The sequence below is a fragment of the Neophocaena asiaeorientalis genome, unplaced genomic scaffold (genome assembly GCF_003031525.2).
Source record: "Neophocaena asiaeorientalis asiaeorientalis breed wild unplaced genomic scaffold, Neophocaena_asiaeorientalis_V1.1 scaffold133, whole genome shotgun sequence".
NCBI lineage: Eukaryota > Metazoa > Chordata > Mammalia > Artiodactyla > Phocoenidae > Neophocaena > Neophocaena asiaeorientalis.
Window position 1 is genome coordinate 2,368,731 of NW_020174429.1, and position 13,241 is coordinate 2,381,971.

At 51.2% G+C, this 13,241-nt stretch overlaps 1 protein-coding gene across 1 annotated transcript in view; it reads right to left on the reverse strand.

Annotated features, from left to right (window-relative positions):
* MYO5B (myosin VB) overlaps positions 1 to 13,241 on the reverse strand; it is a 373,495-nt gene that overhangs the window by 25,463 nt on the left and 334,791 nt on the right. The window contains exons 26-29 of the mRNA XM_024756795.1: positions 11,674 to 11,814; positions 7,958 to 8,023; positions 4,546 to 4,785; positions 3,362 to 3,462 (exon numbers count right to left, since the gene is read on the reverse strand). Of these exons, the coding sequence (XP_024612563.1) occupies positions 3,362 to 3,462; positions 4,546 to 4,785; positions 7,958 to 8,023; positions 11,674 to 11,814 (548 nt within the window). The remainder of the gene's footprint in view (positions 1 to 3,361; positions 3,463 to 4,545; positions 4,786 to 7,957; positions 8,024 to 11,673; positions 11,815 to 13,241) is intronic.

Consider the following 13,241-nt stretch of genomic DNA (forward strand, 5'->3'; position numbering starts at 1 on the left):
TCTGAGAGATGGGAGGCAGCAACCCCAATACCAGGAGCAAGAGGAATGCTGAGACCACAGGCCTGGCCACAGAGGAGGGAGCCGTTTATGGATAAATATGGTTATGCCATGGAATTACAGGAGGCAGAAGTTGTGCTGATGGCTCAGGACCAACAGAATTTGGGGGAAGATAAGGGAATGATCACCCCCTAGGAGAAAGCTGAGAGCTTCTAGGAGCAGCTGAGCTGGGTCTGTGAGAGAAGCTGAGCAGAGTCAAGCTGCCTCTCCTTCGCCCTGCCCAGCAGGACAGCCTGCAGCAGCTGGGGCTCAAGGCCAAAGGAACCGTAAACTCCAAGCCACCCTAAGGCGGCTGCACATACCCCTTCCTGGTGAGACCAGGTCTCCATCCTCCTGCGCAGGCCCGTTAGGGGGTGAGTAATAACCCCAGGGTCAGCTGCCCAAGCCCAGGTGGCAACAGCAAAACCTGCTCTCTGTGCCCAGGGCCTCATGTAGTTTCCCAGCACCTGCTGGGTGGAGAGGGCCTGCAAGGAGGTTTCTTGGGACCTGAGAAAAGGTCCAAGAATGCGTCCTAAGTCTTGCTCTGGAGTTCCACAGATTTGGGAAGGCTTGGGTGGAACGGGCCGGCAGCGAAAGGAACATGTTCCTGGAGCCAGACCTGAGCCCCGGCAACACCCCTGCCCCCACGCAGCTCTGTGACCTGGGTGCACGCCCAGAGGCGAGGCCAGCCCGAGAGCAGCAGGAACCTCTGTCTCCCAGCCCACCTGCCCGTCTCTCCCGGGAAGACCCTGATGCACTTGGCTCCAGACAGCCCTGAGAAGACGGCCTCTCCAAACACCCAGCCTGTCGGCTGCAGCCCAACTCTGGGGCACGGACCAGCCTTCTCTTTATCCTAGTTCTGCCATTTATAAAATGGTAATAACGTTCCTGGTTTCTCTTAGTTCCCCAGATGTGAAAATGAGAGAGCGTTTGGAAGCAGAAGTGCTCTACATATTCCTGTGGCTATTCTCAGAGCAGGCCCTCAACACTGGCTTCTCGCTCCAAATTTGAAAACAAAAGACACAGTTGCAAAGGTCAAAAAAGAACTCTATAAACTATGAAAGTTAGCAAGTGAAAAAGTTCTGAACGTGGAGACCAGTACTCTTAGAGGGGCTGTGATTGGGTGGGGTGTGTGTGTCTGTACTCCCTCCAGAAACCGAAGCAAAATTCAGTGTATACGTTTTTCTAGGGAGACCATAGATTCTCCAATCGCCCCAACTCCAAAATCATCCCCGCATAATACAAGTTACATTTCAACCAGAACACTCTCCACTACAGGAAAAGCAACTCTGTCTTCAAAGCACCTTTGCAGGGAGCAGCCCTTGTTGGAAAGGACGCCCTCGCTGTCTGGGCTCCAGGAATCACATCCTAATCCTCCTGCCCTGCCAGCCTGCCCACTGCTGTCCTTCCTTGCTGCTGGGATTCAAGGAATTGGAAGAGAGACAAACCCACCAATGTCATTTCCAGGTGCGGGGCAACTGGGGCACTGGTTCCTCTGGCTTCCCCTCCCCGAGGCAGAGGCTCCTTTCTATACTTAACTCGGTTTCACAGGCTCTTAATTCCCTATTGTACCCTGGGTTTGCTGGGAACTGAATTATTTTAAGACATAAGAAAAGCTATTTTTATTTTATCACCATCATCATTATTGCTGCAAAGGAAGACAAACCCAGGGTATTAAGCATCCCCTGGGAAACCTATTCTTAGGTCTGGATGCCTAACAACCACCTGGATGAACAAAAAGGGGGCTGATGACAGCGGCGGTCCATGAAGGTCAGAAAGCTAAGCACACTCGCTTGTCAGCACCAAGTTCCCCGTTTCCTTCTTCCTCTTAAAAAACTTTTAAATGTCACCTGTGTTCCTCTTCCTTATTCACCTCATTTCTTATCTTCACCCAAGGTGATTTAAAATGACTACATCTTGACTCAGTTTTGGCATTCAGAGATTCACCTTCATTTCCTTCTTTCCCTCCTCTTGAAAGAAACTGAATTTCCTCCTGGGAAATTCAGGCCTGGGGGCCTGCTCAAATACCCTCACCTTCTGATCACCTGCACAGCGGGCTGGGGGCAGCCCAGCCTGAGAGTCTGGCCTTCGGATTCTACCTGGACTCAGTTACAGGCCCATCGTGTGCCTCAGTAGCTCAGTTTTCTCATCCGCAGAAAGAGGGGCCAGATGAGAAGATCTGGGGGTCAAAGCCCCGGGAAGTCCTCACGTCGTTCGGTGACACTCCCGCAAACAGGTCCATGCCGCACTCCCAGTGCCCACTACTGACAACTTTCTGGGTGCACCTGCTGTTTTTAGCAATTTTAAACAAATGCTTAATGATTGATCAACATTCAGGAAGAGAGACGGGTAGCCAGGGAAAAGGCCAGCTCCGGTTTTACAAGTGCCCACAGAGGCACAGGTGATAAGAGGGGCTGTAACCACACTGATGTTTACTGTGTGCTTATCATGGGCAGGCACTGCTCTGAGGGCTTTGCACGGACTAACTCGCCTAACCTCAGTCACCCTATGTGGTAGGCTGCGCTGACCGTCCCCAGTTCACAGGTGAGGAAACAAAGCACTGAGCGGTTTGAAGTGTCCCTGAAGAGCTGGTAAGCGAACGGAACCCCAGTGCACACTCTCAAGTGCTCGGCTGCACTACCTCGGGGGCCCTGCTCTGTCCTGCGTCTCGGGGCCCCGCTGCCTCCCTCAGTCACTCTCTTTTGCCTTAACCCTGCGTAGCTCCCCCTTGAGGGGGGACCACAAGTGGGAAAGTTCTGGAATTTAGTCCAGGCTAAAGTCCAGGGAAATCTCCTTTTAGCCAATATGGTAGTGGTCGCATTCTCCCATCCAATCTCTGCAGTGTCTGGCTTGGGTTCCATGTCTTAAATGCCAGGGCACGGGGCCCAGTGTCGCATGCATCCACCAGCTGGGCAGAGTAAAGCTGGTAGACGGGGCAAACAGCTGGAGCAGCCCCTCCGATACCACTCAGGTGGGCTCACTTGCCACCTGCTTCCGTTTCAACGAGAAAAGTCGCTCCCAGCCAGTCCTTCCCTCTCGTCCTGTCAGACCTCTCAGGGAAGCTCCCTTCCCCAGTGCTTTTCAGAGGATCGGGGTTCGGGATGCACCAGGGGTGCTCGCTGGAGTCCCGCTGATGCTAAAATCAGGCTTCCTTAGCGCATGGGACTCACCAAGTCCGCTCCTCCTCATTTATCTCCTATAAAAACCAACACCCTGATGCTGAGTGCGAGGTCAGTGCCTGAGGAGTGGCCCTCACATACCAGGCTGGGCAGGGCTCCTTCCCTGTCGCCCCCTCCAGGCACAGTGACTGCAAGGTGGGGCTCACCTGTTCGTCTGGCAGACCCCGTGATAGGCCTCGATAGCGTCTTCCTGATCCACGTGCTTTTCACTGTTAGGCCAACTTGTTCTGGCATTGATGTTTGGCTCCTAGAACGTCCCAGATTAAAAAATAAATAACTCTGGTTATACAAACAATTGTCAGGAAATGACTATACACGGAGGGAGAAAAACGAGCCTTTGGGAAAAGATAAAGGCAGCAGAAGGCTTCAGATAACAGCGGTTAATCCCCGGCAGGAACGTGACTTGTAAAAATCACACTGGGGGCTTCCCTGGTGGCGCAGTGGTTGAGCGTCCGCCTGCCGATGCAGGGGACACGGGTTCATGCCCCGGTCCAGGAAGATCCCACATGCCACGGAGTGGCTGGGCCCGTGAGCCATGGCCGCTAAGCCTGTGCGTCCGGAGCCTGTGCTCCGCAACGGGAGAGGCCACAGCAGTGAGAGGCCCGCGTACATGAAAAAAAAAAAAAAAAAAAAATCACATTGGGAGAGTCAGGGAGAATCACAGTCACAGTCAGAGGCCTGGCTGTGAAAGGCAGAGAGGGTGGAGGGGAAGTTGGGGGAGGGAGAGGCAAGGATGGTGTCCCTGGAGGAGAAAGCTCCCCGAAGGCGGAGGAGATGACTGAAATCTGTCTTAGTTTGGAATGCGGCACACTCAGTGCTGCCCACCTGCCCCAGCTCCCCCGCGCCCTGGGCCCACGCCCAGAGCAGCCCAGGTGGCCTCCGGCCCCTCCCGCCCGCTCCTCAATCTGTGCAGGAGGGGGAAACATTAGGAACAAACGCTAAGTTGCACTTGTCACCCTGGGAGAGCTGAGAGAGAGGGAAGACTTTCTTTACCCGGGAAACAAAGTAAATAGCAAGGGGCAAGACCTGAGGTGAAAAAAACAGGCCAAGGGGGCTGCTCAGGCCGTGGCCCAGGTTTACTCTAAGCCTGAGCCTCATTCCTTTTGAGCATGTTCCTACGGAGTAACTTCAGAAGATCCTAGAAACTTCCAGCAGTCTCCTGCGAAAAGTCATGCTGGGAGGGCAGCAGGTACCTCGCTCTACTTTTAGAGGAGACTCTAAAAGACTCTGCTATTTTAGGTTGAAGGCCCTCCTGCGTAAAGAAACGTAAGAAAAACACCTCTTCCCCTAGCGTGGCCCCAATGCCCCGCCCGCGGCCCCCTCTCCTCACCGAGCCCTTGCCAGCCAGGCGGCGCTGGTCGGCGCTCACGATCTGGGTCCTCAGGATGAGCACCTCCTCCTTGCGCACCTCCAGCTCCTCGTGGGCCAGCTTGAGCTGGTTCAGCAGGAGGCAGTAGCTGTCAGGGGTGCCGTGGGCGGCGCTGTGCTCTGAGGCTTGGTCGGCCACGGCTTTCCTCAGCTCATTCAGCTCATTCTTCAGCTTCTTGTTCTCCGACTCCAGCTCCTGCCTCTGGAAGGCAGCCCAGTGACATACTCATCACTCCCTGGAGACCGGGCAGCGTCCCCGGGGGGCCTCCTCCTCCACCTTCCTGAACCACCTGCCCCGTCCACCTGGGAAGCTAAGAGCAACCTTCCGGTGTTAACGACGGGACACACAGTATACGTTCTGACTATGTCAGCAAGTGGTCAAAGCTGGGGCCCGGACTTGAACCCAGACCCCCAAGTTATTGGTGCCAAGGATCTGACATGATGCCTGTATGGTCGCAATCCTCTAAGTGATTCAGTGGGGTTCGTATTTCTAGGTGTATTTGGCTATGAAACCCTTCTTTGTGGAAGTGCTGGGTTAACAATTTTAAACATGCTGTTAACACAGGACTTCCTGGAACCCTAATATGTTAATGTATCTTTTGACTTTCCAAGAGAGAACATAAAATGCCTGATATCCTAAACTTATTTGTCTAGAGAGGCCTCCTTGCCGTTTTCTTCTAAGGAGCATCACATGGACTAGCGTTCTGGAGAACAGACCAAGAACATTATTTTGGTCATACGGAAAGCCGTCAATTGCAAGTGCTAGCAGAGAAAACACTGCCCGTAGACAGAGTCAAAAATACCACTGAAACTCAGTTTTGGAGTATATTTAAAATTTTCTAGGTAAAATATTTAACTGTGCGTTTGAGATGAAATCAGATAATTTAAAGTCTGATAATTACACATAAATTGCTGACAGGGCTCTGGAATACATGGGATTCAAAATTTCCCACAGAAAACCAAGAACATGGATAACTGGGCACTGGTTACACATTCATCACAGAGCCACGGGATCACAAAGCTAGGAGGTCATTGGGTATAACCCTTTTACTTAATGAACGAGGAAGCTGAGGATGGAGCAGAGAAGGCTCATCCAGGGTCCTTCCCACTACTGCACCACACACGTGGTCATTTCTGGGAGATTTGGGACCAGGCATGGAGACAAGTGATTCTGCAGAAATGAGAAGGGCCCTGGGGTGTGGTGATTACTGGTGCGTCTAGTTATTAAGTTCAGGAGTTAAGACACCACTCAGAGCCTGGGTGATTTTCCTTCTGCTAGCAGTGTGCACTCCCAGGACAAGCCAGCACTGCCTGATGAAGGTGCACTGGCTTGGAGGCAGGAGCCCTGGGTCCTCACTCTGGCTCGACGTACAACTTTGTACCCCTGGAACCTTTGCTTTCTCAGGTGTGGTTCAAGGGACTGAGACCAGATGGTGGGTGAAGTTTCCTCTGGCTCTGACCAGAGTTGAGTGGGCATCAGAATCCCCAGAGGGTGCGTTAAAACCCAGATTGCTGGACCCACCACAGAGCTGCTGATTCCGCAGGTCTGGGCTGAAGCCCAAGAATCTGCATTTCTAGCATGATCCCAGTGATGCCGCTGGTCCCAGGACCCCTCTTAAGAGAACCACGGGGATAGACCATTTTATCATCTTTAAAATGAGGGGTGAGATTGATGTCCCGATAGCCTAACAAGATCCCGTGTTCCCTTCCTTCCTCTGGGGCTAAGCCTCCCTCAGGAAAGGAAGCTGAAGGATGGCGTACAGAAAGCCCTGTAACAGGCATTTATCACAGCAAGAGACTCCCCTGCCCCTGGGAAGGTGTTAAACCTTTTAAATATCACATGAGAAAGTAAGTCTAATCAATAATTCAAAAGAGAAAAACCTACCTAGCACCCTCTTCTTATACCATTAGTGTGGCCCTAGTTGTTCAAAAAGCTGTGGGAATGACTCAGGGCTGTTCTCCTGAGCAATATGGCTGTTAGCAGTTATCTGCAGTCCTGTAAGTGGGACCAGGCTTGAGTGGCCCTGGCAGACTGGATAAATTCCCAACTCCCAAGTCTCTGGGAAAGAGGACAGGGGAGTGGGAATGCTCCATCTAACGCCCCTTTTCTGTACCTCCCACCCACCCAACGCATCGCTGCAGTAAATGCGGGCCCGCTTGTCCTCAGACCTGAGCCCTTCCACCCTCCACCTGGCCACCTCCTGCTGGACACGCTGGGAGAGCCCTCGGCCTTACATATCTCCATGCTGGTCTGGATTGTTTTTCAAAGTGAGTCCACTCCACTGGCACATTTTACTTTAACTGAAACTGTATCAGGTAGGTAAGATACATGTGACATAATAATAAATATGTATTTGGTCTCTGGCTCTGGTTCCTGGAAGAGCTTCTTAAACTCTTGTAACCTCCTAGTGTTAGAGGTGAGAGGAACATCTTCTATTGTATTTGGTCTTAGCCCCTGGTTCCTGGCACAGAGCTCCTAAACCCTTGGAATTTCCTGAGTGATGAGGTGAGGGAAGTGTCTTCTGTTATTCATCGTAAGCCCCTTTCAACCATGCTGGAGTTTATACTGAGGTAACTCTCGGAGGATGGGGGCTTCCAGAGGACCCAAGCCTGGGGTTAGAGCCCTGCAGCCTTCAGCCCACCCATCGACCTTAGGAAAGGGGAGGAGGAGGGCAGGAGATGGAGTTAGACACCAATGGCCAATGATTTAACCCCATCATGCCTGTGTTAACGGAACCTCCACAAAACCTCTCATAGACAGGGTTTGGGAGCTTCCGGTTGATGAACACGTGGAGGTGTCTGGAGAGGGCTGGACACTCCGAGTCCCCTCCCGCATGTGTCACACCCCTTTCATCTGGCCTTTCCTGAGTTGTACCCTTCACAGTAAACCAGTAATAGTAAGTAAAATGCTTTCTTGAGTTCTGTGAACCGTTGAAACAAATTATCAAACGTGAGGAGGGGGGCATGGGAACTCATGATCGTAGCAGAGTCCTGGGGACCCACCGATGTGATTGGCATCTGAAGAGGGGGCAGTCCTGTGGGGCTGAGCCCCTAACCAGCAGGGTCTGCGTTAACCCTCGGAAGTTTGTGCCACAGGTGAATTTAATTGTAGGACTCCTAGTTGGTGTCCACAGAGAACTGGAGAATTGCTTGATGTGGAAAACTCATACATTTTGTCTCAGGGGTGTTTGGAGTAAATACAAATTTTCCTTCACTTCAAAGATGAAGAAACTCAAGTGCGGGAAGGGGAAACTGTGGGCTTACGGCTCCACTTATGCGTAGACGGAAGCTCAGGACTGGACTTGCCATTGCCCAGCACCATCATCCGTCCTCCGTAGGGTGAGTTAGGGAAGCTTGTCTTCCAAGAATCTTACCTTCAGACTATTGTAGGCTAGATCTGCATCCTGGTCCACATCTAAGTCACTGCTTGGCTGTTCTGCCTGCATGGATGAAGAGGCAAGGAGGTGAGCACGGGCTGCAAGGCAGCTGTTCCCCAGGATGATTTCCCACCACGGTCAGGACGAGCTTGTTTTGCCCTTGCTTGTGCCCGGCACTCCCACCCTCTGTATGTCCGCCTCCTTCCTGCCAAGATGCAGCTCACCACCTCAGGCCACCAGGGAGCTCCCTCCTGCCTGCCCACATCCCCTACATAACTTTATTCACACGATCTTCACAAGCACCTACAGGTTGAACACAAATAACACTGTGTTATGGGTTGAGCCATGTCCCCGAAAAGATACACCGAAGTCCTAAGCCCTGGTACCTGTGAATGTCACCCAGTTTGGAAATAGGGCCTTTGCAGATATAATCAAGTCAAGATGAGGGCATTAGGATGGTCCCTTGTCTGATGTGACTGGTGTCCTTATAGGAAGGGGAGAAGGCCCGCCCCCACCACCACGTGAACTGAAGATGGAGGCAGAGCTTGGAGTCACGCAGCTGCAGGTCGAGGAATGCCAAGGGCCGCCAGCAGCCCAGACATTCAAAGAGAGGCATGGAGCAGATCCTCCCCAAAAGCCTTTAGGAGAGCATGGCCCTGTTGACACCTTAATTGTTGGCTCCTGGTCTCCAGAACTATGAGAGAAGAAAGTTATGTTGTTTTAAGCCATCTAGTTCGTGGTACTTTGTTTCAGTAGTCCTAGGAAACCAGCACCGTTAGACCTGTGTTCTTATTAGGAAGGTTAACATATAATAATGATGTACTTATTATGAGGTTTAAGAGCCCCTCTTCAGTTTTTTTTGGCGGGGGGCGGGGAAGCGTGTGTGTGCACATGTGTATTGTTTTCCCAACTAAGTCACTCCAAGCGCCTTGTGGAGAAGCCTGCTTCCTCTATGTGGCTCTACAATAGGCAGTGTGACAGCTGGCCCGCTACGGAGCACCACGAATGCTGTCTGACTTCACAGCTCCACAGCGGGTGGGTGTGGATAGCAACAACGGGAACGCTAGCCCATTAGGACTCAGCCGAGCCGATGACTCCTATCACTGTTTGGCAGCTATTGGACTTGACCTGTCCAATGAGAAGGGGTAGAAACACCTTCACAAATGGTTAACTGCTAGGGGTGATTTCAAGTAGTGAGTGATAGCCCCTGAATAAGATGGGTTTTTGGAGCTAAAATCTGACAGTGCTTAATTAGATATCCACAGTGCTAGCAACCTGAAGTCCAGCTGTGGCTGGATTAGGTGGGTCCCAGGCTTGGAGACTGGGGCTGGATCTGAGCAGCCCTTTCCAGGTCAAGGCCTGCAACACTGGCTGCACTGTTTCCAGTCTGCAACCTGGGAAAGCGACGCTCCAGGCTACCAGTCTCTGCTTCGTCTCCCACTATCCCCAGTGGTAGGGGATGTGACTACTCAGGGCCAGCTCATGACCCGCTGGCCTGGGGAGAGGTCTGCACCTGTGTTCTACGTAGCATGGGCTTGCCGCACGACCATGGATTATTGTTAAATGCATTAGGTTCTTGGAAGATGGAGATCATCTATCCAAATCTGAGGAGCTGTACTAGGGTGGACCAGCAGTTATGTTTCTAAGTGGACAGCCCACTGGAATCCCCCTGATAGCCATGGTGACTTTGCCAGGCCCGGGGAAAGGGAGTCAGCTGGATGGGAAGTCAAACACACAGATGGGCTGTCCCAGAGGCCCCACCTCATGGCAGGCTTGGTGCCTCCCTCACTGACAGGCTCCCTATGGACCTCCCTGTCATCCCTCATCCAGAGCCTGGCCTCTCTCTATAGCCAAGACCTGGGCCATATCACTCCAGACCAAAGACCTAGGTGGCTCAGAATTTCTCTTGGGACCCCGGGCAGATCCAAGAACAGGATCTCTGAAAGCTCAGTTTCAGGGTTTCTGCAGAGGGATTCCATACTCTGCCTTTCTTACCAAACTCTGGCAGAAACAAGCTCATTCTTCCTAAACAGAGATCCTCAGTGCACGTTACAGGGCTGTGAGCCAAGCCTGCGGTTCTAACTTTTGCTCAGTGATTATTTTTTAATGAAAGATATACCCCTTTTTATCTGGTTTCGAGACAAGCAGAAGTCCTAAAGATTCCAAAATTATTTGGCATTTCTGCAGCGGGGAGCCTGGCGAGTGAGCCTTCAGGGACAGCTGGGCGGCCAGGAACTTTCACGTCAGGCATTGTCTGATGTCTGTGCAGCTTTTCATCTATTTGATTTGTGCTCGCCTGTCAGGGCAGATTCTCTTCTAATTGAATGAGTCATTTATAAACCTAATCCTTTCACCCTCCATTCTGAATCTAATCCACCTGAAAGATTTGAATCCATCAGCAAGATTTACCTCCCCACTTACTGCTCAGGAAAAACCCCAAGAATTTACCAGTAATACCGATCAACATCTGTATCACATTTGATTGGAAAGGGAAGTCGGGTGTTACAAAAGGAGAAAGTGTGTAGGGGTGGGGTGGGGGTAGAGCTGAGGATGCAGGGAGGGGGTCGAACCCCGCAAGGGGCAACTCAAGCCTGGGAACAGACCCAAGGCCTTTCACAAACCCACAGTGAGGTCAGTTAATGATGTGATCCATGTCTGAAATGGCCTCATATCCCATTAGAAGCGGTCCTCATAGCAAGTGGAGGACCACTTGCTCTCTATTCCTACAGCACCAACCTGTCTGTACTCAACCTGGCATTTATTTGAGCGCTACCAATGTGATTTTTTATTCTTCACCCGTGTTATGTCTGGTCCTCCTGACCTAGATTACACATTCCTCGAATTTACAATCTAGTCAATGGGGGGATTTCTCCTCTGTTTGTATCTCCCTCATTTAATAAACACGTTGAACACCTACTGTGAGTCCGGCACCAGCACGGTGCTAAGCATAGCATAGGTGCCCAGTGGGTCCTTGGGATGGACTGATACATCCGGGGACACTAAGGTTTCAAAAAATACCTTTGCAAGACCCAAGATACTGATGATAATTTAGAGCGAGGCGAGGCTGCAGTCCTGCGTGACTGCAAACTTGGTCTGCCCCTGACCCAACGGGACTAAACTCAAGTCCACACCAGATTCCAGGTACAAACAGGCATCGATTTTCTCTAAGATTTGACTTTCGCCTATATAGTCGACCCTTGGATCACATGGGTTTGAACTCACAGGTCCACTTATTCGTGCACTTTTTTCAATAGTAAACACTACAGCACTACACAATCTGTGACTGGTTGAATCCTCAGACGCAGAACCAGGGCCGGCTATACGTCACAGGTGAGTTGTCAACCGTGCAGAGGGTTGGCTCCCCTAGCCCGAGTTGTTCGAAGGTCAACTGTGTTTATACTCTAATTATGCCCTGGTTCTCTTTGCAAGGGGGTGACAATGACACAGGCTCCCTGCTGGCTTCACCACTGGAAATCCTTTACCCTGAAGGTACTGGGGAAGCTGACTCCTGTCCGACTGGCGTGATGTGGGTGCTTGCAGAGAAGATTCAATATGCCATCAAGACAAGATGAAGCTCTTCCCTGAAACCCAGCCCCAGCACGACCTCTCGTGGTCACACCTGACCCCGTGAGCCCTGGCAGGAGTGAGCTGGGTCATTCTGACGCCAGCACCCTCAGGGTGCGGCCCTGCGGGCTCGCAGCTCCTTCACGCACCGGGATTTTCTTGCTATCCTGCTGTTCTTTCTTCTCCAGTTGCACCTGCAGTTTCTTCCTCTCCTGCTCAAGCTCTCGCACCCTCTTCTGCAGCTTCAGGAAGACTGTCAGGTCCATGGCCGCCTTCTCCAGGCCAATTTCCTTCCGAGGAAGACAGGGAGCAAGAAGAAGAGGCTTTAATAGCACAGATGCCTTAGGAGCGCACGGCACCCCCCGGGTCAGCTGTCTCCGTCGGCCGTCTGTCCTCCCTCTCCCTCCCAAACATCAATCCACGCCTCTGAGACAAAGCCAATGCCAACCAACTATCATTCTCATATTAAAGTTGGTGCTCCAGGCTCATTTTCTGTCTGCGTAACATCTGAGTCTCAGCCACTTATATTCCTCCTGTGTGAGCCACGTAAGATGATCAGTCATATACTCTAGGAACAAATGGATAAGGACACAGCCTTTTTATTTGGAAGTTAAAAAAGAGCTCATTTCTGGAAAATGGTCTCACACAGAGAAGTTGTAAAACTCAGGATATAATGCTTCCTGCTGAAGGATCAATGTGCTTACTAACCACCGTTAAATGTGCTGTCGAATACCACTTGACTGCACCTTGAATCAAAATCAGTGCTTGTCCTGCCAGGGAACCCGTTTATCCACCAGATCCTGCAGCATCAATTTCCCAGTAGATTTCTTCCTTCAGATTCATGCCTGGGTTTGTCCTCCAGGGTCTGTCACGTGTGGGTGTGCATGGACAGACGTGTATCGGCACAAGCATATCCACACGGATCTTAAAAGTACATGTTTGTACATAAGGGACAACATAATGTGGTTCAGCCAGCACTTAATGAATGCCGCTCTGGCCAATCCCAAGAACCAGCCTCAGCTTCCCGGAAGACCATAAATCCACTGATGGAAGTGCTTATGCCTGCAGGTAAACCGTCACATATACAGACACCTGGGTGGTGCATCTGGAGTTCAGGCTGACCAAAGCCTCTGGGACCCAGACTCAGGAGACGGCAAAGCAAAACCAAGGGCCTTAAGCCAGCATTTATTAAATGCTTACTAAGTACATACAGCCGGCAGCAAACCACACCAAACTGTACAGCAGACAGACCTTTACCTGGAGGACCTCCTTTTCTATCCTTCCACCCTTTATTCCATCACTCGCCATCTCTCACCACCCTTCACTTTCCTTTACAGCACTTAACGGTACTCGCAATTGTATTATAAGCTTCTTCCATCAAATGATTAGTGTCTAACTCTCCATCAGACAAGCTCCATGAGGGCAGGGACCTTCTCTGGCTCGATCACCTGTTTCTCCAGTACCCGCCAGCAGTGCCTGGCACAAGGATGTGATCAAAGCACATTTGTTTTTATAACCGTCCCTCTTCCACATCTATCTTCATGTGCTTCATACGGTTTTACGTGCTTGTGATTTTCTGCTTTTCAAATGCCAGAGGAAAAACTGTGTGTCTTTGTACCTTTAATAAAATTACACACAGACTATAAAGACCGCTGTGTGACTCTAAGAGGCTATTACCGACAAAGATACATTTCGTTCAGCAAATATCTGTTCTTTC